Source organism: Urocitellus parryii, chromosome 3 (assembly GCF_045843805.1).
Source record: "Urocitellus parryii isolate mUroPar1 chromosome 3, mUroPar1.hap1, whole genome shotgun sequence".
Lineage (NCBI taxonomy): Eukaryota > Metazoa > Chordata > Mammalia > Rodentia > Sciuridae > Urocitellus > Urocitellus parryii.
Window position 1 is genome coordinate 113,274,263 of NC_135533.1, and position 25,516 is coordinate 113,299,778.

At 42.0% G+C, this 25,516-nt stretch overlaps 1 protein-coding gene across 1 annotated transcript in view; it reads left to right on the plus strand.

The window, feature by feature from the left end:
- Pitpnb (phosphatidylinositol transfer protein beta) overlaps nucleotides 1-25,516 on the plus strand; it is a 63,294-nt gene that overhangs the window by 14,252 nt on the left and 23,526 nt on the right. Inside the window, exons 4-7 of the mRNA XM_026412196.2 lie at nucleotides 4,889-4,980; nucleotides 5,720-5,727; nucleotides 6,250-6,324; nucleotides 8,218-8,301. Of these exons, the coding sequence (XP_026267981.1) occupies nucleotides 4,889-4,980; nucleotides 5,720-5,727; nucleotides 6,250-6,324; nucleotides 8,218-8,301 (259 nt within the window). The remainder of the gene's footprint in view (nucleotides 1-4,888; nucleotides 4,981-5,719; nucleotides 5,728-6,249; nucleotides 6,325-8,217; nucleotides 8,302-25,516) is intronic.

Here is a 25,516-nt window from a genome sequence, read left to right on the forward strand (position 1 = left end):
TTCTCCAGGGTAGAGAACCAGCAAGTGGAGTGGAGGGTCATAAGATGGTCATATAAGTATGGTTGACCTTTTGAGGAACTACCAAATTGTTTTCCAAAGCAGCTGCACCATTTTACATTCCCACCAGGAGGATACAAGATTCCATTTTCTCCATAACCTCACCAACACTTGTTATTATCTGTGTGATTATAGCCCTCTGTTTGGTGGGGGGAGGGAGGAGAAATGGTACCTTACTTGATTTGAGTTGCATTTTCCTCATGATTAATGATATTGAGCATCATCTTTGTGCACTTTGGTTATTTGTATGTCTTTGAAGAACTCTCTGTTGAAATCTTTGGCCTGTGTTTGACTTGAGTTTCTTTGTTTCTGAATTGTAAGAGTTCTTTATATATTTTGGATACTAATATCTAATGGATATAGGATTTGTGGTTTTTTTTCCTCTGTTTTATGGGGTGTCTTTTACTTCTTTGACAGTATCTTTTTATTTTTACTTTTTTGTAACAGATGGACACAATACCTCTATTTTATGTATTTCTTTTATTATTCTATTTATTTATTTTATTATTTTATTTATTATTATTAGGTGCCTAGGATTGAACCCAGTCCCTCACATGTACTAGGCAAGCGCTCTGCCATTGAGCCACAACCCCAGACCTTGACAGTATCTTTAAAAGCTTTAAATGTTTTTAATTTTGTTGAATTCACTTTATTGGGTTTTTTTTTTTATCTTTTATTGTTCATGTTTTAGTGTCAATTATAAATATTACTTATTCCAGAGATTATGAAGATTTACATCTATGGTTTTTTGGGAAGAATTTTATTTTCCATTTACATTTAGGTTGTTATCCATTTTGAGTTAATTTTGACCACCATTCATTCTTGCTTGTTCTAATTAATGTTCCTCACAAATCCAGAAGGATCTCAGAACTTAAAAGCAGGTTGTGTCATTTCCCTTCTTGGTGTCCTCACTGGCTTCCCACCTTACAGAGAACAGAATCCAGACTCTGGGCCATCAGGTGGGCTGGGCCCCATGTGATCTGCCGGCTTCCCACCTCATTAGCCAGCCTCGTCTTCATCTTGTCTCCGCTCTTTTGGTCACCACAGTGCAGCCATGCTAGAGGCCTCAGTGGCTCTAGCAGGCCAAGTCTTGTGCTATCATAGGATTGGCCATTTTGTTTCTCTGCATCCGTTCCCTCTGGTGACCATTGTCCCGTCACTCCTTCGGAGGGCCCTCCCTTGCTGACTCTTCCTCATTTCACTGCACTGCAGGAGACTGATAGTTCTCTTTGCCTTTTGTTGTCTAGAGTTTGTTTTCTGCCTCCTTCCCTGGAAGGTAAGGACTGATCCCTGTTTATTCAGCCGTATTGGCACAGCTCCCGGCACCGTGCACACTCAGTAAACACTTGTATGGGTAAATGAGTGACATGCTCAGTGTGTTTAAGATCTCTTTCAGTAGATTACAAAGTGAAAGATTAATTGCTTTATTTATGGCATAGTAATTTGGTCTTAATTCTTCCCATAGGACGGAGAAGGATAAGAAATAGAACTTTTCAGTGGTTAGGCTATTTATAGGTAGATATAAATTTTTCAGGGGAAAAATGCTGTTTGAAATGATTTGCCAAAGTATTTATCTCAGGAATCAGAACTTAAAAAGGAATACTTCAAGATCAGAAGTTACATGATAGTGATTTGTTATGTGTCTTTTAAACCTTTCTTTTCCTGTACTGCTGTAACAAAGTTGCCTTGCTTCAAAACAAACAGCTTTACAACCATTATTAAGGTGAGATTTATTGTTATTTTATATATATTTATTTATTAATTTAGGTACCAGGGATTGAACCCAGGGGTGCTTAACCACTGAGCCACATCCTCAATCCTTTTTAATATTTTAATTAGAGACAGGGTCTTGTTAAATTGCTTAGTTCCTTGCTAACTTGCTGAGGCTGGCTTTGAACTTGCCATCTTCCTGCCTCAGCCTTGTGTGCCACCATGCCCAGCCCTGAGATCTTAATACTATCTCCTTTCAACATAATTGAATAAGATTCTGTGGTAGGATTTTACCATGAAATTAAACATCTTTAAAGTGCATTTAGAGTGGGGAGGAGGAGGGGCCGTCGAGCTTTGGGCATTCTGCTGTGGGTAGTTCTTACCTTAACAGCTGAGATCTGGTCGAAGTTACCTTGAAACCAAGTTGGGAACATTGGCTTGTTGTGGGAGAATAGCATTTCATGAATAGTTTGGGGAGAACATACGAAGGAATGTCCTTTTCCTGTGCTCTATTTTGAAGGCCTAGCTCATTTTGTAAATTCATTCAGTATTTTCCCTTTTCTGAGGCCCTCTAAGCAGCATTTCCTGCATTTTATTAAAGTGACCTCCTGATGGAAAAATTATGTACATGCTTTTAATTATATATAAATGGCACACCTGAATTGCCTTGTTCGAAACCCTCAAGGTTGCCATTATTGACAATTGCTCCTCTTTAAAGTAGAATCTTATTTACTTCATTTGTGCATGTCCCTCAAGGTCAGCCAGTTCCTTGGATTCATTAGGAGCAGTGTCAATGTTCTTATGTTACATGTAGAAGAGACAGTAAATTTGAAACAAAACCAGCTCAAAGATTTGGACCTTATTAAATAAATCAAAAGAAACAAACAAAAAATGAATTGTTGGAATTCACATCGGGGGGGAGGGTCCTGGAGAGTAGAGTGGGCAGTTGGGACGCAGATGGAGAAGTAGTGCCACCTCTTGTAGATGTGGTTCTTGACAGCCTGTGTAATGGCTGCCACTTTGTTTTTCTATTCGAGTCAACAGATTTTAGAACATTTTATGAGTATTTAAAGATTGTCACTATTGGCCACTCTAGGGAAGTTAAAAGTGTTTCTGAGCTAGGTGGCTATGTGTTTCATAGCTGGTTTTGGTCTGTCTTTTCTAAGTTGACCAGCTGAATTACTGATAGGTATTTGTCCCACTCTCAGACAAACTGGTAATCTCGTAGCTCGCCTTTGGTTAATTGTATGTGCTGCAGTATACTTTGGTTAAGTCTCACCCATATTTAAAGGACTATTGATTTTAGCTCTTCAGCAATGTGAGATTTTTGTACTAGATGTTCTTGGACTTTTAAGGTAATACTATGTTCAGTTATCCTGGCTTTGTATTTCTGAAGTTTGAATCATCCCACGATTTGCAAAGAATCAATGATCAAAGAGTTAATGCTCTGTTATTATCTTTGAAGTCCGTGACGGCACATGTAAACCTCTTTATGCCCTTGGAATCTCAGTTGAACTGTCATATGTAATAGTACATTAGTTTTTCTTTTCCTGAGTTAATGTGCCAGAATAGGTGAAAGCCCCAAGCTGTGTACCTGTTTGTAGTACCTCGAGCCTGAAATCTGAGGGCTCCAAGGAGGGTTGTCTGCACTGCCTCTTCTGTTGGCGCTTAGCTCTCTGGCTGGTGTGTTTCTCACCATTTACCTTGCTTAACCTCCAAAATTCAACAGAAGAATAGTTCTGGCCGGCTGCTTAATCTTATTATAGGCCAGAAGTCCTTGCTGGATGCCAGGTCTTCTGAGTTTGTTCTTTTAGTTGAAGAAATTTCTCAGAGAAACAGCTATGTGGAAATATGTGTTTATAGTGCTTGAAGTTGGAGGATATAGTTTTGATTTATAGATATTTAGCCTCTTACGTGCTGATTATCTGAAGTGATGAATTACCTCACATTGTTATTGGATGATTTAAATGAGTAAAGGTGTGATTTGCTTCATGGCAGATCATAGTTAAAATTGTTGACTACCATTATTTGTGCTCTCATTGTACTGCACAGTGTGCTGAATCCATTACAGATGCTGTCTGATTGAACCTTCTCAGAACCTGCACAGTAGGTAATGTGAACCCCACTAATACGTGAGACATTCAGAGAAGCCAGTAATAGCCCAGGTCATCTTGGAGCTTCTCAGTGATGTCAAGATTTGAGTCAAGTATGTGTGAAAACCTTTTGTGGTGAAGCTCCTCTCCTTACAGAAGGCTCCAGTCAAAACAAATGATCATTTTGTTTGCATTTCTTTGAAGACTGGTAACTGATTTTTCCATTTGTTAATAGCATTTTCTAGGCAGGTGCTCCATCACCAAGCTACACCCCCAGCTACTTGGAGGAGAGAGAGAGAGAGAGAGAGAGAGAGAGTGTGTGTGTGTGTGTGTGTGTGTGTGTGTGTGTGTGTGTTGGGGGCATGCACGGACTTGTGATGCTGGGTATCGACCCAGCCCTGTGGGCAGTGTTTGCTGTTGGTGATATGTTGGTGGATGTCCTTTGTCTGTCTTTTGGGACTGCTCCTGTGAGGAAGTTGCATAAGCTTGGTGGGTGCTAGTCATGTATGCAGCCCTTTTCATACTATAGGCAGCAAGTGACAGTCACCTGTGAAGCCTATAGGATTTTATAATTGATTATGTTTGGATTTCTCATTTTCTGTGTGATCTTTCCCATTGTCACTGTTTGTCAGGCCTTTTCTATAAAATATATTAGACTTTTATTTAGAGATATTTATTCTCTTATTCTGGGGCTTTTTGTGTTTCAGGAACTAGCATAATATAGTTTTACTACATGAGAATTTTGTGTTGTAGTAATGTGTAGCTAGGGCAGCTTGGTTAACTCTCAGATTTCATACCAGGGGAATAATTTAAAAACTCCAAGAAAGAATTCCTTCTATTTAAAAATTTAAAAACAACAGAATCCCTCTATATAATTCAACTTTCTCAATCATTTTGTTACTTTTATGTTAATTTTCTACCCGATTAATCTAGAGTAATGATCAGATTTAATAAAAGTATTTTTTGGTACAAAAAAGTTAATGACCGAAGTGAAAATACATCCATTCTCAATCTCTCTCTCCTTACAGCAAAGTTCCCACCTTCGTGAGGATGATTGCTCCTGAGGGCTCCTTGGTGTTTCACGAGAAAGCCTGGAATGCCTACCCCTACTGCAGGACAAGTAAGCCTCGTCCCCAGCAGCACTTCACCCCTCTGCGCTGAGGAGGAGGAGCGAGGACTCCCAGTGCCCGGGTCTCTGAGAAGGGTTGTTTGAGTGATGGCAGGAGAGTGGCTACCTTGTGAAGGGCATGGGGTTTACTCCCAGATGACAGTCACACTGATGTCCTTGCTGACTGTGCTGGCTCTAGGGTGAGCAGATGCATACTTTGAGATCCTAGAGAAAGCTCACCCATACTCAGAAGTTCTGCTTGGTGGACTTTCAACAGTAGTTTATGTACGTTGCCACGTGACAGGAGAGGGAGATGACAGACTTCTGAAACAGCTGCTGTCATTTGCTAAATTAACTCTATAGTGTTTTGCTCTTGTGACATTATTATTTTAAGCTTTATTTTATTTCTTCAAAATTTATCTTAGTTGTCAATGGATCTTTATTTTATTTATTTTATGTGGTGCTAAGAATCTAATCCAGTGCTGGGCAAGTGCTCTACCCCTGAGCCCCAGCCCCAGCATTATTTTAAAGTTACATTAGTCTCCATATTTTATTTGGACCTCATAATCTAAGGTATCCTATGGTGTCACTTGTGTACAAACTGTATTTTGAAAACATAAGCTACTAAATGTTCTGTGTTTTCAGGTAGTTTAGTCTTTGTGGCATAAAATATTGGGATAGATTGTTTTGACTCCAATTAATATTCTGAAATTTTTCCTGTTTCATTGCCTGCCTCTCCATTGTGCCTCAGTTGTAACGGTGAGTAAAACTTTTTTTGTGTTCCATTCTCTTATCTTTATTTAGTCCATATTGTAATTTTTAATTTTTTGGTAATTATCTTGTTTTTGTTTTTAAACTAAAACTACCCATTGCTTCATGGCTCCCCGCCCCCCAGTCCTGCTCCACCATATGTCCCCAGGGCTAATGGGCTCTTTCCAGTCTTGTCTTCAGATCTCCCTATTGATTTCATTTTGCTTTTGCTGCCTCCTTTTAGTGCCAGATTTACTGACCAAACCTCACAGCTGCATTTACTATATTATTATGTTAGCCCTATAAGCTATGTGACAAGTAGGACTGCTTACATTATTTAGAAGCATGCAGCATTTAGTTTGCTTGACAAGTCTGTAAAGATCAGTAGCTAATGATCGTTAGTCACTTGAGGTAGGTCTCTTGGTAGAGTCAAAGCATGATATGGTGCTGGTGCTGGTAAAGGCTCCTGTGTACACAAGCTCCGGAGAACTGGTGAAACATCATGTCACTTTCCTCTTGTGTTTTCTACAGAATGAATATATGAAAGATGATTTCTTCATTAAAATTGAGACATGGCACAAACCAGACTTGGGAACATCAGACAACGTAAGTTGTGAGGGCTGGGAGGAGGGTAGCCTGAGACAGGCATTATCACCCCATGTACATGGATGGCCACACTGCTGGAGTGACTGCACCCTGTGCAGCCAGAGGAAGGAGAAGCTGTGCTCCATTTGTGTACTCCACTGTCACCTAGGGCCAACTAGAACAAATAGTTCTAGATAAAAGAAAAACAAGAAAAAAACATTAAGTTGCTGCTCCTCACTTTCAGCGCAGAAACCCCTGGAAAGGGAATTACTGTGTCTAGTGTATTCTGTCGTCAACAAAGTGAAGTTACCTGCATCAGACTAGTCGCTGGCCGCATCAGACCGTGTCAAATTTAGGTGAGGCAAGCAAGCAACCAACCAGAAACAGAGGGGGCTTTCCTTGTCAGTCTCTTGCCATGACACTGTCTGGAATGGGGAGAGAGTGGATCATCAAAGTTTATTGATAATCCCCCAACCCAGTTTTAACCATTAGTGTAGAATGCCTTCATCTCTGTGTACTTGCCAGAGTTGCTCTAGCATAACGGAATGATTGCTTTGATTTTCACCTCCTACCCACTTTACTGGAGTATGGGTTGGTTGATGTCAGAGAAATGACCAGAAGTCAGGAGGGGGAAGGTTCTTTGAATAATTTACAAAAATGTTGACAAGCTTCTGGTTTGTTATAAGTTGATGCACATTTATCCCCAAAGCAAGCTTCAAGAATCAGCTAGGACGGGACATATGGTACATGCCTGTAATCCCAGCGGCTTAGGAGGCTAGGGCAGGAGTTCAAAGCCAGCCTCAGCAACTTAGCAAGGAGCTAAGCAACTTCAGTGAGACCCTGCCTCTAAATAAAATACAAAATAGGGCTGGGGCGTGTGGCTCAGTGGTCCAGTGCCCCGAGTTCAATCTCCAGCACCAAAAAAAAAAAAGAACATCATCTTGGACTCAGAGACATGATTCTTAAGGCTTGTTGGGAAATGTGAAAGGGCATCTGGCATCCTTGGTGGATGCACTGGCAATGTGTGGCCCCTGGGCCAGCAGCAGCATCTGGGAACTCATTAGGAATGCAGATACTCAGTCCCCACCCTAGAGCTCCTGGATCCCAAGCTCTAGAGTGGGATCCAGGAGTCGGTTTTTTGATGTACACCCAAGTTTGAGAACTACCATTCCAATCATAGGATATACTGTTAGTGGTAACGATTGTGGTAAATTCTATTCTTATTGTTCTAAGGACTGTGCTCTTTTGTAATTGATGCCTTCTAATAGACCTTTTGAATTTTAATTTGTAGTACTTTCGTTTTCTTTCAAATGATCATTTGACATTTCATAGTAATTCTCTAAAATTTAGAGTTTAGATGAGATAGTTTGGTGTGTTTTAATTCATGTGTGGGTTAGTTAGTCTGCCATTTTCAGCTCTCAAGTGGGTGTATCTGTTGGCAGTTCTTAAACAATCCTTAATTGATTCATGAAGTTTCAGAAATAAAAGACCAGCAATAAAGCATAGAGGAGTCAACATCATACTGAAAATGAACCCTTTTGGGTATAGCAAATTCAGGAGAGGTTTTGGAGTGCGGCCTGGAGCTTGATTCTGAGACTCCTTATGTTAGCACGTGACCTACAGCTTTCAAGACTTTGTTGTTTTAACACAGGTCAGATGAGAACTACCACCAGGTGACATTGACAGATTTCTTTCATGTGTTGGTGTCCCCCCCTTATTTGGGGGTGCTTAAGGCTGTAATAATTCCTAGATCCCTCAAGATCAGACAGCTAATATGATGGGTAATTTGCATTTTTTTCATTCCCCATAATGTATTCCAAGATTCAAGATGGAGGTTATACATGTAAGTGTGATAGTTTTACCTAACAAGACTAATCTAGATTTTGTTGTTTCATTTCTCTTTGTTGTTTATAGGTACACAGTTTGGATCCAAACACATGGAAAACTGTCGAAATTGTCCACATAGATATTGCAGATCGAAGTCAAGTTGAACCAGCAGTAAGTAAAATGCCACTTGATGACATTTAAGTGTATCCCAATTTACATGTAAAAGTGATTTTCTTTCTTTCCTTTATGACCTGTATTTGCACACTGAAATAAGCCTGGAGCTCAGCCTCAGCAAAGAGATTCAGAGTGAGAGAAGGCGACTTGTTTCTGTGTGTATCTTGCCTCTGTGCAAGTGATCCATTTTAAGAAATTACAGTATAGCTGGTGTACACAGGTGTGTGTTTTTATTGAAAAAACATTGTTTACAGAAGTGTTCTCTCTTGAGTTTCTTTTTTTATTTTTTATTTGTTTTGATCAGTTACACATGATAGCAGAGAGCTCTTCGATTCATTGTACACAAATGGTGCACAATTTTTCACTTATCTGATTGTGCACAAAGTAGAATCACACTATCGTGCAGTCATACATGTACCTAGGGTAATGGTGTCCATCTCATCCCACCGTCTTTCCTTCTCCTGGGCCCCTTCCCCACCCTCCCTTTGAGTTTCTTTAACATGAGTCCTTCATACGTTTCAAGTGTGATTAAGAAGGCAAAAAATGTAACTTACATGTAAGTTTTTAGTAATTGAGCCAAAGCTAAAGTTAATATTTGTGGAAAATGTTTTTTTATGTGCAATAGCTTAATTTAATACTTGTTTAGCTTTCTGTTTTGATTGTTGGTTCTTTAGGCTTGATTTAAGTTTTTGCCATTAAAAATAATCCCCATGCCAAATTAAGACCCTCATATTTTATTGCTGAGGTTTTGTGAATATTAACTCCGATATATCTTATTTTGTAGCATGCCAAGTGCCAGGTGGATTTGCAGGACACATTTAAGATTTTTTGCATATGAAGACAACCAGTGAGTCCCTCACTGCTAGTCCAGAGAGCCAGAGCTGTGGGGAAGCAGCAGCCCTGGTTTGTCATGGCCAAGCACAATAGGTTCAGCCAGCATCACCTTCCTTTTCTATTTTTGCGTTTATTCTCTGAACCTGAGTAGTGTTGTCAGCTGAACAGAAATAAACACAAACAGAAATAAACCAAACGAATGTCTGGTTTTGCTGTTGAAATTTAATGGTAAACTTAAAGGTTTCTGACCTTTTCTCAGAAATCACTGGAGCTGACAGCAGTGACCCTGTTCCTTCTCTACTTAGAAGAACAGATACTGAGAAGGAACCTTCTTTAATTTTAGTGGTCCTGTGATTTGAAGTTACTTCAATTTTAAGGTTGTTTCTACCTTTGAAGTTATATACAGAGGTTTTTTCTAAACCTTAGAAGTGAGGGTCGTTCAAATGAGGTGTCTGTTTTACAGTCTTTTATTTCTCTCAGTATCTTTTCCAGCCATGATTTACTTTATGTGACGGAGTTCTGAGGGGAAGAACAGTAACTGGGGGTAATGAATGAGTGAGTCATTCGGCTGACCCAGAGTTGGTCACAAGAACTGTGTGGCATCTCGGGACGGTGGGGTATGCTGGAAGAGGCATTCAGAGGTGGTGGCCAGTCAGAATGGCTGCACTGAGCCGATCCTGGGGCTTGTAGGTGTGCAGACCCTGCTGTTCACCAGCAGAGTGAGGGCGCCTCTTTGGTTTTGCTGGGAGCATAAAAGCAGTTCTTTGTTCTTGTTCTCAGGCAAGATGGCTGGTGGGTGGAGTGACTGGAATAAGGCAGGTTGTGTAGAGCCCGGAGGCTCTGGGGCTCTTCCTTCCCTCCCAGGGTGCCCTCTGGAATGGAGCGAAGGCTCTGCTGGCCTGGAGAACCCCCAGGGACAGCGCTCGAGAGGGTGCTCTCGTGGAAGTTTTGCGCACGCAGAGGCCGCAGATGACTCTGTGTGAGTGGTGTGTGGCCTGTGCCTGTGAGTCGGTGGAGATGCACTAAGACATTCTGAAATGAGATCGCCCTCAACCTGAGGTTCTGAGACTCTACCATTTTATATTGGGCAGGTTGCGTGACCTCATTGTGCTTTCATTACCTCGTGTGAGGTAAAGGCTTATCACCCCACAGGGTCACACGTGAGCAGTGCAGTTCACCAGGCCCTTGTCACTGCTGTCCTTAGTAACTGGAGTGGTGGAGGGGTTCCGAGAGCCTGCGTCCACCAGCCTCGGGTGGGAGTCTGCACGCACCTATTTGTGTGTGGTTTTATTTTCCAGTGTTCACAGCTCATGTTTTCCAAGTTACATTTTAAAAATGAGTAGATGCAGCCAGGCATGCTGGCGTATGCCTGTCATCCCAGCAGCTTGGGAGGCTGAGGCAGAAAGATCTCAAGTTCAAAGCCAGCCTCATTAACGCCAAGGCCCTAAGCAGCTCAGTGAGACCCTGTCTCTAAATAACAAAATAGGGCTGGTGATGGGGCTCAGTGGTTGAGGGCCCCTGAGATCAATCCCTGGTACCACCCCCCTTAAAAAAAAAAAAAGAGTAGATGCAAATTTATTTTAAATTGTATTGAATTTGCAGAAGTGTGGTTTTTTTTAATCGTGATAGAATTCACATAATATAAAATTTACCACTTTAGAATGTGCAGTGGTTCTGTAACAGTGTATTCAGTATGCTCAGCCGTCCATGCTCTCCAGTCCAGGGGTCTTTTGGTCACCCCAGAAGGACAGCCCGTACCCTAGCACTTCCCGTGGCTGCTCACCCCAAACTTTGGCAACTACAGATCTCTAAAGTCTCTTGGGATCTGCCTGTTCTGGGTATTCCGTGTCCATGGGTTGCCTGCTGCGTGGTGTTGTTAAGATCAGTTCACATTGTAGCGGTGTCAGGTATTTCTTTGTGGCTAAGTACCGCTCCCCCGTGTGGATATACACATTCCGTTTGCTCTCATCTGTCCGCAATCGTCTTGGCTGTGTCTGACTCTCGGCTGGTGTGAACGCTGGGTCACAACTTTTTCATCAGTGCACTTTCTCAGTTGTGCATAATTCAAGAAAGACTGGTGCGTAGGAATTGTCAAACCTGACATTAAAAAAAAAAAATTTGCACATTTTTCTGCTAGAAAAGAGGCCAAGGGGCCTTTGATGGTGAAAGTTGAAGCCTAAAAGTGACCAAAGCAGAGCGTTGCCCTGCCTGACGGGGCGCAGAGACTGGGTGAGTGATGGGGAGGGGGCCGCAGTGAGAGCTGTGGGCAGGGCTCCGCTCTTCAACACATCCTCTCCTGTCTGCCGTCCTGGCATGGAAAGTTGTCTCCATGCTTGTCTCAGCAGTTTCCTGGCACCCCTCCATTTGTCAGTGTGGGGTGACTGGATTGTGGGGCTGAGGAGGTCCTGCCTGTCCCCTCGACCATTGCAGTCCTGCTTGTCTGACACTAGCCTTGACCCTAAAGTTCACTTTGAACGTGCACTTCTGCAGCTTCAGAGCGTGGTTTCGGGGCCCACCTCTCTTGTTTTACAAGTGAGGAAGCTGGAGCCCAGGTGAGCTAGTTTTTCTCATGATCACTAGGCTGGTGCCAGAAGTGGGCATTCTGACCATCAGTCCAGTGCTCTGTCCCCTGGCCCTCACTCCTTCCAGGTGAGGCCCCACTTTGTCAGTCATTGTCTTCCTTTCCTCAAACCAGCCTGCCACTAGTTACGTCCTGTGCTTTCCTGTCCCGGCGCACTACCTGTTCTCATCGCCCTTCTGGGACTTCTTACTCTCTGTCCAAAGCCTACGTGTCCTCCAGGATGTAGGTCGGGTCCCACTTTCTCAGGGAGACTTCAGATTCACCCGAGTAGCTTGAGGACGGTGAGGAGACTGACCTGTGAGTTGAGAGCTCACACTGGGATGTGAGGTTAGTTGGTGTCAGCCTGAAGGGGGCGAGGAGTGGGAAAAGAGGGGAGGAAAGCAGCGTTCCCACTCCTTGCCTAGGGGAGTATAAATGGTCAAACTGGTCTAGCAGAATTAACACACATACACGTCCTTTGACCGAGCAGAATTCCACTTCTAGGAATTGGCTGTACTTGATGTGGAGTGATAGGTTAAAACCTAAGATGGGAAGGGGGAGGGGGAGGACTGGCAGGTGTATGCAGAGGTCTGGGGGATGTCCTCGGTGATGGTTTGGGTTTCCTGTTGCTGTCTGCACAACACCAGTGGCCAGGCAGTCTAGCCTGATCCAGGAGAATGACTTTCCGTCAGCCGTCCCCACAGTCTGTGGTCAGAGACAAGTCGGAGGCTCCCTCTGCGCTTCAGGGAGGGTGGCTCATTTGTGGGCAGGATCACCTCAGACCCCTTCCTGCCAGGCCAGTAGTTAATTTTTAATGCTCAAAACTTGTTCCTTGAGGGTGGGAGTGACATTTGAATCTAGAGCTGAGTAGTGAGAATAAGCTAAGTAAGGTGGAGGGGGAGGCCCTGCACCCAGTGGGGTGGTCAGCTGTGTTACCCTGGGAGGAGGGGAGGTGGACTGGGGACGCAGGTAGGATTCCCTTTCTTCCCAAATTCGCTGGGTGCTTGTGTAGAGGACCAGAGTGACTGTGGAGGCCTGCATTGAGTGGGTGCTGGCTTATGGTCACACCCACCCGCAGATCCCAGCTCAGCTGGGGCATCCCTCTCCTGCTGGGTACACAGGGCACCCACCTTCACCAGGCATCGGCTTGTCGAGGCCTGTGCTCGGAGGCCTTGGCTGGGTTCCTCCTTTGTTTTTCTCAGCGCTGCTTCTGTGATAGGGAGAGAGCACTTTCCTCTGAGTGGGAGATCAGGTAACTAATTAGAATTTGTCCCCGTCGTCTGTGTGCCAGATCTACTTACCTGTGCTGTTGTGAATGCCCAGAAGTTCATCAGAGCAGTGTGTCTGTCTTATCCTACCCAGTTTAAAAGTTGATAAGATTTGACCCTTAGTTCTTCAAATAAATGTATTGGTGATGGTTTGGAAGGCGGGGCGGGTGGAGGCGGGGGACAACCTGAGGCTTGCTGCAGGGTGGGGATCTCTCATCAGAGTTCAGACTGTGGCACTGACACTTCTGGAGGGTTTTGTCCTAATTGAGAGATTTTTTTTTTTCCTCCTTTCTGTCCAACTGATCTGGGGTTTCCGAGTGAGGTAATTTTTTTTATCAACTTTTGAGTGGTTGTGTTGTTTTATATTACTTGCTTTATAAACATGTGAACAGTTATTACATTAGAATTTTTGAGAGGGTAAATAGGCAAGTCCTATCAAAATTTAAATAACTTTAAAATAACTGGGGAGTAAAGAAACCAAGAATTGTTCAGAGTGAAGCTCGATGCAGCTCCACCTAGCGGAGCTTTCTGTCGTTGCAGGTGGATTTAACACAAACACAACCCCAACCATTTTAATTCAGAGTGACTGCTGATTACTTTTAGGGTTTGACTCTGCTAGTTTGTCAGGAGACTCCACATCGCTGGTGTTGTCGACTTGCTGTGTTTTGGTCGTCATTATGAACTGCTAACTTCATCATGTGCAGAAGAGATGTGATTTGACCCCTGGTGTAACTGAATACTTGGCTACATGGTTTGACATGTTTACATAATCAAAGAATGACATTGTCACAATAACTCTAGGAACAAGGATTTGTTGTAAAAATCTGTCAGTGTGACCCAGGTTCACAGAGTAGTTGCTACAGAAATCATATATATTTCAGTACATGGGTTGATAGGACTTTTTGTGGCTACCTTATGGGAAATGTGTATGTGACTATTGCTTTAGACACTGCTCTGTGTGATTTGCTAGAAGATAACATTTCCTGAAGAAACAAGTGAGAAGCCTGGGATTTCTGCTTAAATGTCTCAGTTTCTTTTGGCTCATTAGAATGTATCCACCATACAAAACCATTTTTCCTGTTTCAAGGGACAGGGGTGAAGGGTTATTAAGACGTTATATCTTCAAGAAGGAAGGGGCCTTCTGCCTGACTTACAGCAAGCATAGAGCTCACCAGGCTGCAGCAGAACACATGTCCTACCTGCAGTCCTGCCGCCCCAGCCCTGGAACCTCCTCCCCCCATTTTAAGTCTAACCCAGGTGTCACTCCTTAATAGCCTTTCTCTGGGAATTGGGGGCTCCCTGGGGACCAGGACAGTAATACTTGTCAGTCCTGTGTTTCTAGGACACAGCAAGATGCTTGGTTCCTAGCATGGAGTGAGCTTGACAGTCAAGTTTTAGTGGATCAGAGAGAATTTGCAGAGTGTTTTCCTCTGTGGTGTTTTTTTTTTTTTTAAAGGCCTCAGCCCATGAGTTCAGGATAGTGATGTTCTCAGAACAGACAAAAACAAGGCGGGGGAGGCATTTTGGAGAAGCTGAAGTTTTTATTGTTCAAGTAGTAAATGAACAAAATGCTACTTTAGTTCTTTGCTCATCTTAGATGATGAAAAATACATGATGTGGGACTAGGGTTATGGCTCAGTAGTAGAACGCTTGCCTAGCACGTGTGAGGCCCTGGGTTCAATCCTCAGCACCACATAGAAAAATAAATAAAATAAAGGTATTGTGTCCAACTACAACTAAAAAAATAAAAGAAATATTAAAAAAAGGAAAAATACATGATGTGTCTTCTTTTCTAAAACTTCTGAATTGTTTCTAAGTGAACAAACACCTTTTTGGTCACATTAAAGAGGTTAGGTCTGTTGTGGTAAGTCAGGTGTCCAGCATAGTACACGAGAAGGCAAGTTTAAAGTTGTCGTTGTTATTGTTGTTTTTCCAGTTTCTAAAGTCGTCATTGATGATAACTGCAGGAAAAAGTTGAGGGTTCTTTAAATGTCCTGATGAGATGCACATGCATATCTTCAACTCATTTCCAAAATGTACACAAAATGAGCCAGTTGACATCTGCTTCTGCTTTTTTTAAGGTATAAATTTGAATCTGGCCCCTTTTAATCATCCCCAGCACTTTGTCTAAGTAGCTTTCCATGATTTGTATACAAAAGTCACTTCCCAGGAGAGGAAGACTCTTTTAAAGTATAAGCTGAAGTGTACACACGATTAACATCAGAGAGACCTTCATTTTTGGAAGTAATTTGAAAGAAAATGAGCACTGTTTAAAAAAAGAGAGAGAAATTGGAACCATATTTTAAGGTATTTATGTGAAACCAAAAAGGATTGGTATTGGCCTTCCTCTGCAGTACATGTTATGTGACTTATGGGCTTTTTTTTTTTTTTTTTTTTTGGTAATAGAAATAATGTTAATTCAAAATATTTAGATGTATTCTTCTAAAAATGATGCATCTTAACATATGTTTTCTAGATATCAGTAAAAGACAAATATTAGTGACATAAAAGTATTGTTTGGAAGATGTAGCAGAAAAATATAGGTCAGTTCCATGTTGTAATATAGCAAGCTAAAGAGAGCAGACTTGTTGCCCTCATGTGTCCTGCTTTAATTTTTGGTGAAATAGTTTTCCTTTATGAGGCATTTCAGAACCAAGAGTTACATTTTGGGGACCATAGTGATGTTTCACTGGAGATGGTTTTCCCAGAAATGAGGAGACACAAGTTAGAAACTCATGTTCCATTTCATTTCTGGGTCACAGGAAGGGTGTGCAGCGTGCCCTGATTGATAGATTCCTGTACCGGGACTTCCCTACAGAGTTCAGAGGGGCCTCTTTTTGGGGGGTTACCCAGTAAGCTTGGCAGCTCTTAAGATAAGGCTCAGATTTCACCCAATTTCTTCCTTTTTGTATGCCCCCACGCAGGGACTGAGCCCACGCTCTACCTTAAATACCACCATGCCCCTTGTCCTGACCTGAATCTAAGGATAATGACTTGGGCGGTCCTATTTGCCCTGGATCTCTCTCCTTTTTCCTGGTGCCTTTCTCCAGTTGCCAGGGTTCTCCTTGGGGAAAGCAGGAAAGGCTGTGTGACAGTGCGGCTCAGGGCACCACAGCCCCTCTGCAGCCCTGGTACCCACCCAGATAGCTACCCTTCCCTCCCTGGGCCGTGGGCCTTGTCTGCTGAACTCTAGACTGCCCGTCTCAGCACAAGAGCTTCTCGTGGGCAGCTCTCTGAGCACAAGCTCCTGTGGCAGAGCTGTAGGGTCACTCACTAGTTACTTCTTTGTTTGGTACCCTGGAGGACACAGGCCGTCCCTGCTGAGAGGGTGGGCTGTGGATAAAGCTCAGCTTCATTGCAGTTACCTAGAATCACTTCTCCCTCAGCACCGCTGCCTTTTCTTTGCCTGGTTTTGTCTCCTTTGGAAAGCACTCGGCCAGTGTGCAGCGACCTGCTGTTGGCAAGCCCAGTCTCCTGCACTCCTTGGAAGTTAAGAAGTTCTTTTGATTCCCCGAGGGTTTCCAGGGATCCTTGTGGCCAACTTCAGAGATTGACAATCTTATGAGTCCTTATGACCCAGATCAGGCCAGAACACTTGTGGCCCTTTCGCATCAAGGGTGGTCTGCCCTTGGGCAAGCATGTTAGAAATGCAAATTTGTTGCCCTCTCTCTGTTGATAATCTCTGGGGTAGGCCTTGCTCTGGTCTGTCCAGCTCTCCCGGTAATTCCTGCCCTTGCTCACCTTTGAGAAAGCTGTGCTCTGACTCACCATTAGTGATCAAGATCAGACAGCACGCAGACTTCTAGTAGGATTTGGAGGCCAAGGTCAAACAACTTTCACCTCAACCTTTATTTGTACTGTTAAGAAATTTGTAGCCCAAGGAACAGCCTTGTATCCAGAGGGAGGGGACTCGGGGCTCCACCCAGGGCTGCTGCCTTTTGCCTTTCTAGAGCATGGGATCATGAGATTTTCCTTTCTGTTACTGATTGAAACCGCTGCCTGTTTCCCCTGCATCTTCCCTAGTTCTCTGCTTTCCTCAGTGGTCTTGATCACTTCCTCCCTCCCCTGCTGAACTCTGGCATATTTTGATTTATGATGTGTGTGCAATAGAATAAAAAGCTTGGAGACCCAAAGATGTGTTTTGGCCTGGTTTCTTACAGGGAATGCCACTCATACATTATTTCATTTGCTCTTCTAATAATGTTTATTGGAACTTAGTATTTGCTGTGTGGTGTTCGCGTAAATTTTTCCACATAAAGAAATAATCGTATCTAAGGAAAGTACAAGATACTTATCTGTGGATGAGCTTGAGTGTTTCCAAGTGTCCTGGAGATAGTTTGTTTCAACTGTTGTTTCTTTAGAAGATGGTGCTGGATGTTCCTTCACCAAAGGGCACAGCTGGCATGGACCAGTGCTGGGCCCCAGGCTGCAGCCCAGTTATAGGGTACAGGGGCTACTTAGAGCTGGGAAGTTTGGAGATTCGAATTTGCTAAATGAACAGCCCCCACACATTCTAATTGGATGTCAGAAAATCATGAGATTGTTGGGCTCTCTTATCAACTTAATAAGTTCTAGGATATTTATTCTTTTTTTCATTTTTTAAGGATTGTGATGTCGAGGATAATGAAGTGGTTTTGAAATTTTTACTTTTTGGATTTTTTCCCCCTACCATTCACCATTTGTTCTTTGGTTATTATCCATTTATTTGGTGAATTGTTTTAGTAGGCAGAACAACATTTCTTTTAGATGTGGCCAGGAATAAGCTTGGTTTTTCTTTTTTTTTTTTTTTTTAATTCATTGCCTTTGAAAATAAATTTATATGATTTGGTTTTATTTTAAATCATGAGTGTGAACTATTTTAAAATAAACATACACACACATATTTATATTGCAGTTTTGAGTATTACTCTAAGTGTTAACCTTGCTGATTGAAATCTGATGACACTTGGGTCAGTATATTTGGAGGCATCCAAGTTTTGGCAGCATCTTAAGCAGAGTTTGTTACTTGTGCTTTCAGAAGGGTTGGGAGGTTCTTTTTTTGGTTGTACATTCTGTTGGTGCCTAGGTGTTATATATTTGAATAGATAATCTTAGTAAATATATATTTTACTGCACTGCCTTTTTTAAAGTGTTAATTTTAAAGATATGAAAAAATCATACAATATTTTGTTGTTGTTGTTTTTTGTTTGGGTACTGGGAATTGAACTCAGGGGCCCTCAACCACGGAGTCACATCCCCAGTCCTATTTTGTATTTTATTTATTTAGAGACACGGTCTCACTAAGTTGCTTAGCGCTTCACAGTTGCTGAGGCTGGCTTTGAACTCGGGATCCTCCTGCCTCAGCCTCCCAAGCTGCTGGGATGACTCTATGTGTGTGTGTGTGTGTGTGTGTGTGTTTTAAAGAGAGAATTTTTTTTAATATTTATTTTTTAGTTTTCAGTGGATACAATATCTTTATTTTATTTTTATATGGTGCTGAGGATCGAAACCAGCACCCTGCGCATGCCAGGCGAGCGTGCTACTGCTTGAGCCACATCCCCAGCCCTGTTTTTTTTTTAAATAATCTGATTAACATTAAATTTTTTCTCTTCAAAATTAAAAAACGTAATGAAATCTGACTGACGAAAGTTAAATATTTGATCAAACCATGTGAAATTGTTAATATTTGTTAGTTTTTGAGCTATAAAATGACATAGCCTTTGGTCGGTGAGAACTGAGATGGCCACCGTGGACCATAGCTCTACTTCATTCTCCCTTTTGGATGTTACATTTTTTCCAACTGTTGCTTCTTATTTCCTAAGAAGGGCTTTCTGCTTCTCAGAACTGTTTGGTGGCTACCCAGTCTTTAGATCTGAAAAGAGCTTTTGTTGATGAGAAGTTGGTGGCTGAGCTCCAGCAAGTCCTGTGGTTGCCAAATGCTGCTTTGGTTAGTTCTCTCCAGCAGGAGCAGACGCTTGATCTCAGTGGAGTGCTGCTTCCTTCTGCTGTTAAAATGAGCCTAGACGTTCATTTCTGTCTTAAAAGTCGGTAACTTATCACTGATGTCTGTGGAGAACTCCAAAGGCTCCTTATTAATGCGTGCATAATGAAGAAGCGGGGAGCGGGAGCCAGCTCCTCCCTTGTGATGGATCTGTATAGTGGCCTCCTGAACGGAGGGAGAAAACAGCTTGTACAGGTTTTGAAGCAGCAGTGATTTTGCTTATACTTAAAAAATTTGCACTTGTCACGTGTTCATGTCTTCCTGCCTTTGCTATGCTGCAAAACAAACCACTGTCCAGGTCTTTCTTGTGGTAAGTACAGGAGATCTCCCCCAATCTGCAGAGAAGATATAAATAAATGTAAGCATGGTTCCTATTATAAAGAAATGTGAAAATATTTTCCCACTTTATTCTGCTGCCTTACATGGTCAAGTTCTTTCAGTAGTGGACTTGGAGAACGCCAGGTGTGTTTGAACACACAGTTGGCTGGCAGCGCCCTCTTGTGGGAAAAGCACATATCGCTTATTTCAGGCTTGCTGAAATCCTAGCAAGGCTCTTTAACTCTGTTAAAAATTTGTGTACAGCATACTTTGCACAAAATGTCTTCTTACTAGAACCAATGTGAATGCTCATTCCTGATTTCTTCTACGTTTTAAGCAAAAAAAAAAAAGTGAGGAGGGAGTTGTGTGAAGTTGAATTTGCTCCAGTTACCTGGGTGGGAATGAATTCCCTGGTGAGAACCAGAAAGTTGTTTTTGAGCAGCTAATGGCAGATAGTTTTAAAGAACTTAGTGTGGACAGCTTCAAGGCAAGTTTTTAAAGTGTGTCCCTCATAGAAAGCCTCTTTTCATCAATGTCACCTCTTTCTTAGAGGAGGCTCTCTAGGCTGAGAAGGAGCAGAGATCCCTTCAAGTACTGGAGTGTAATCAAAGGATAAGTGTAAAACACTCTTGTGATGTAGTTTTGTGGTTGGCTTTGGTGTCAGATAGGGCAGCGACTGGGTCCCTGTTTCTGTGCTCTGCAAGGGTGGGCTCAGGCCAAGATGCTCACTTCCCTGCCCCCCTGCTCCGTGGTGGGGAGAGCTGACTGGGAGACGCGCTGCCTGACTGTAGGTAAGTGCTCCAAAATAGTAGCAAGAATGATGCTCTTAATAGAGTTTGTTCTTACTGTAAAGAAATGATACTTTTTTTTCCCCTGATAATTTTCCTATTTAATGTCTGTTAAATTAGTGCTAATGATTGAAGTGTATCATGGGATTTAGGAGCTGAAGGTCAAGTTATGAACTAACGTTTTACTGGAGAGGGTGCACTCAGATTTTTCAATAGGATATTTTCCCCCATTTTAGTTGAGGGAATTCAATGTAGTATGCTCAGTGATCTGCTATCATTTAAAAGAAAGCAGATACATCATTGTTAAAACTTTCCTAAACATGTCACTTGCATTTCAAGTATGTGCAATTTAATTTTAAAATAGATGATTGTTTGACAGACAAGCACATTTAATGGTATTGTCATGTTAATGTTAAAACTCTTTTCATTGGTGTCTAGAATTTTAAATATACTCATTTTTACGCCATAATTAAGAATAAACATATAGTAAGTATAATGTTACAATAATAAATATATTGCATATTTGTACATGAAATATACCCAAACCCAGCTCCCCTGAGGGAAGGATGGAGGAGGGGCCCGCAGGCTACTAATTGCTGAGGGCCCCTTACCAGCCCAGGACTGCCCAGGAACCCCCTCTTCTCACTTCCCAGTGCTCATTCCTGTCTAATTCTATAGCACAATATTTGGTTTTCCCTGCTGTGTTGTGCATATGAAATGTGTTGTATCAGGCATTTTCCTGTGATTTTTTTTTTTTTTTTTTTTAGGTCCGAAATTCTGACCACCTTTTCTATTAATTTGTAATCTTCCAAAGGCTTTTGAGGTGTGCCTTCACAAACAGCAGTGTTGGTGACCTCTGATTGTGGAAAAGATGAGATCAGAAGGCAGGAAGATAGTGCTGTACCCATCAGAGTGACCACAGGTAGCAGGGAGCTCCTTGGAGGTTCCCTGTGGATGCCTCGTAGATGCCAGGATCATGCCTGTCCACCAGGAGTCTTTGGGAGAGTCTCTATGTGATCAGAAGATTACAGAAGTGTTCTGTCTGAGGTGCATATTTGATTGCAGTTCTCAGTACAGTTGTTTAAAAATGCAGCTTGTAGAACTCGTTGGTGGAAAGCCAGGACGGATTAATGAGAGGGCTGAACTGTAGAATATTTTTTAATGCAGTTTTGTTCCTCTGAGGTACATTCAGTAACAGAAACTAGGCCAACAAGTTATTGACAATTAGTGGTCCTTTGGGAATCTGCTTTAATGAATAGATAAGAATGATTTGTAATTAGCATAATAATTATATGCAAATGAATGCTTCTGAATTGCTCTAAAACACTTCTGAACTGTTTAAACAGCCCTCCTGAGATCTTGTTACTCTATTAATTTGTGTAGCAGATCTTTTTTTCATAGATCATGCAAAGATAAACTTCAGCCCAGCCCCTGTCCGAGTGATTATGAATTCCAAGGTGGTAGGACCTGAATTAATGAGATTTACTTATACTATATTAATGGTACTCTGTGGGAACCTGAAAGGGTGAGGAGTCACTGGGGAGATGTAATTAAAAATAGAAAAGAAAGCTGCTTATTGGAAAAATAACTGTTGAAATCAGTTTCTTAAACAAGTTAGTAAATGTTATTTCTCTTTACACCTCTGTTATTTGCTATTACAACATTTAATGCAAATATTTTTTAAATGGGCTTACCCTCTGGGGGCTGGTTTGAATTCCATCAGCTTCAGTTATGCATTTTGCACTTGGTCCATGATGATAGGATCCAGAAACTTTTTGTTTTTTTAAGTACAACTACACTTTTTAAAAATGCAGAGCAGTGCTACTAAATTATTTTGTTATTTATTTTCATATTTCTTTCAGCTCTTTCTTCAATCCTGGGCTTTTTGGTTTAGGATGTGATTAGAGGAAGTAAGCCTTGCTAAGTCGGGCAGCAGTACCCATTCATTTTTTTTTTAATATTTATTTTCTAGTTGTCGGCGGGCACAACATCTTTGTTGGTATGTGGTGCTGAGGATCGAACCCGGGCTGCACGCATGCCAGGCAAGCGCCCTACCGCTTGAGCCACATCCCAGCCCCCCATTCATTTTTAACTTAGTGATTGTCTTCGAGCTATTTGAATAGACACCTAATTAATCATCTTGTACTAAAGGAAAGTATTTTACGCCAGTCTGCAAGGCCCTAATAACTCTCTCAAGTTTTTATTTTGACTTTGCAAAATCCCCCCTTCCCAGGGTGGGCGGGGCGGGGGAGTGATGTGGCGGGCAGGCCTTGATCCTTAGAAATGAGCAGAGGTTGGGTGTCCAGGAGTGGCTGGACTTGCTGACTTTCCAGCTCTTTCCTTAGTGTGCACTTAGCCTCACCTGTGGGAACCCAGGCCTAGTTCTTTAATCAGTGTCTGGTGTCTGGAGCACATCTTGATTTTTCCACAAACTGTCAAGAAACTCCTACCAGCATGCTCCTCATCTCCTACTCACTTTCCCATTCATGATCATGAGTTCAACCTGGGCTGAAGGATATACTTAGGCTGGATTGCACAGATTTTGTATTTGGATTTTGGGGGACAGCCACTGTGCTAAAAGATTCATAAACTAATATTCTTTGTCTTCAAAATGAATCTGGTTTCTATTGAGAATTTCTGTTGAGAACTGGAGTGAGTAACAGATGTACACCCGAGAGGTAGCACAACTTTTGTATTCCAGTGACAGAAAACAAGTTATTTATAAGAATTTAATGAACGTATTCTGTGGCTCCAGCATGAAGACTCAGTAATCCATTTACTTGCCAGATTATATTTTATTTTGTTCTCCAAAGGGCTTCTTGACTTTGACTCGCTTTCATTTTTGCTTAAATAAGAGTTTTCAATTAAATAGAGTTGTATTAACACTAATCCCAATCTACCTTATGCTGATACCACTGGATTTTCATGTTGTTCAGACACTGTTATTGGTGGAGCAAGTAGTGTCTAGGGACATTATACCTAACTTGATAATGATGGTTTTACTAAGCCCTTATCCTGGCCAGGCCTCTGGGCATTATACAGATAATTAAAATTGGATCTTCAAAAATTTGAAACACAATGCACCTTAGCAATAATATTTTTCTACTTTTAAACATGATTTTAAAAGCCATTTTTAAAATGCATTTCCTTGGCCTGGTGAATTTGCTTTCTTTTTTTTCCCAAGGATTACAGAGAGTGCATAGCAAATTCAGCCTTGAGAATACCCAGGAGCTGAAGACTCAAGTAGGCTACAGCTGTCTTCACCCACAGTATTCTAAAAGAACTAATGAGATGAGAAGTCTGCAGCTGGTGGCAAGCACAATAAACCATGAGCCAAGGGCTTCTCTTCATCAGAGCCTCCCCTTTCCCCATGGGATCCCAAAGGAGACAGAATACTAACAAAGCCAGCAGGCTGTCTCATTCCACACTATTGCTCATTTGCAGCTATAATTGGTAGCTGAGGTTGCATTCTGTATACTGAAACTGTCATACATGAAGGAATATATTTGTTCATTGTGATACAGATATAAATCGGCCAGTTTTCAAATACAGAAAGACCAAACCAGATACTCAACAATAAAACTGTAGCAGAGAAGATACTGTTCAAAAAAATTAAATGTTTATTGTAGGGATGCAAAACCGAGGTTGTTAAAACTACATCTGCTACTTGTTTTTAATATCTTGCTACTTAATTCAACTGATTAAACATTTACACATTCAAACCAACATTAAAAAGCACAAAAAATTCCTAGGTTTTGACAAGATGCATTATTCTCAACTGTCAAGGTTAAAGTGCTATTGTTAATAATTGGGTTTCTTTGCATTTTCAGTATGATATCTTTAATGTTTGCTGTTTTGCATTCAAGAGGAAAAGGCAGAGAGATACATGTGTATGGATCTCCCTCGTAAGAAAGTCCACCTGGGCATCTCTGGTGCCACGGTTTCGTGGTGCTCTTGAAGTGATCTGATGAGGCAAGAGTTTGTTGGCAGCTTCTGCCATCATCCTCTACTGTGGTGTGCCAGAACGAGCCCCAGACGAGGCTGGGAAGGTTGGATGTGGAGAACTGAGGGAGGGGACCTGACCACCTCCTCTTGGACAGTGGTTTCCTCATCTAGAAAATGAGGGGCTTTGGGTACTTGAGGTTCAGTTCACCTCCATGATTGTGTGAATCCATAGGAGAAAAGTGTCTCCCTGATCACCCAGCACTGATAACGAAGCTTCAGAAATGGACTTTTGGGAACAGTGTATGAGGTCCAAAGCAGAGAAGTTTTGAATCTTTGTTACACTTTCTGTAGTCAGTTAGTCTATGTCAGATTTGAATGGAGACTTCCTAAAGCTGTCAGCCTGGAATGGGACTGGCGTTGTGAGGAGGAGCACGCAGTGGAGGTCCGTCTCACCCATTCAGTGTATCAAACCTTCCCTGGGCTCATAGCCCTACCCAGGTCCAACTCTGGGGAGACTTGCCCTTTGATTAATTTACTTGTACATGACAATGGTTTATGCTGACCGCAATTTAGGCCAAGTTGTGTTTTCTTAAATTACTTGTTTCTTGGTTTGTGTATTACTGCCCTTGTCATATGCTGCCATTGCTGTTATTCCTTTAGCCCTAGCAGTAATTATGTATGCTGTATTTTGTGGATATATTTTATCTTTCTCTTGAAGTGGGCAGGTTTAAAATTCATAGTGATTCTGCACTCTGAATATCAGTTCTACAGTCCCACCTCCTCCCCCCTCATATTTTAATAAATCCAAAATCAGAAGTTGTCTTCCAGTTACGGCATGTTTTATTGGCTGAGTGTTCTTCTTCCTAATAGTACATAAAATAATGGCGCATCCTGTAACTGATGGCCTCTTGGATGTAGGAAATGTATGGTATTGACTGTTCCACTCCCTAGTTGCTCAGGTTTTGTAAAATAAAACCACCAGTGTCATGAGTGTGGTGTGCCATGACACTCCCCAGTCAATAGGCAAAAATCGGGTAGAGGATTTTTCCCTCAGGTGAGATAAACTGGCCAGGCTTTGGAACATTATACTGATGATTAAAATTTACCCCTCAGGGTGGGCTAGGGCTCCGTGGCAGAGCACTTGCCTGGCCTGTGTGAGGCCTGGGTTCGACCCTTATCACCACTTAAAAATAAATAAAGGTGTTGTCTGTCTACAACTAAACACACACACACATATATATAAAACACTTTTTTAAAAAAAAATCATCAAAATATTTTAGTTATAACAGTAAGATTTTTCTATTTTTAAATGTTTTAAAATTCATTTTAAAAATGGGTTCCTTGCCTGTTTCATTTGGTTCCAATTCTGCCTATAATTCGCTGTGCTCTCTGTGGCAGTTCCATGTGCTTCCTGGGGTTTGGCTGTCTTGTTTGTTTTGTTTCGTTTGCGTCTCTGTTTCTTCCAACTGGCCTGACTCCGTGTTGGTTGGGCCTCCTCCTCTGAGCCCTTGGACTCTGC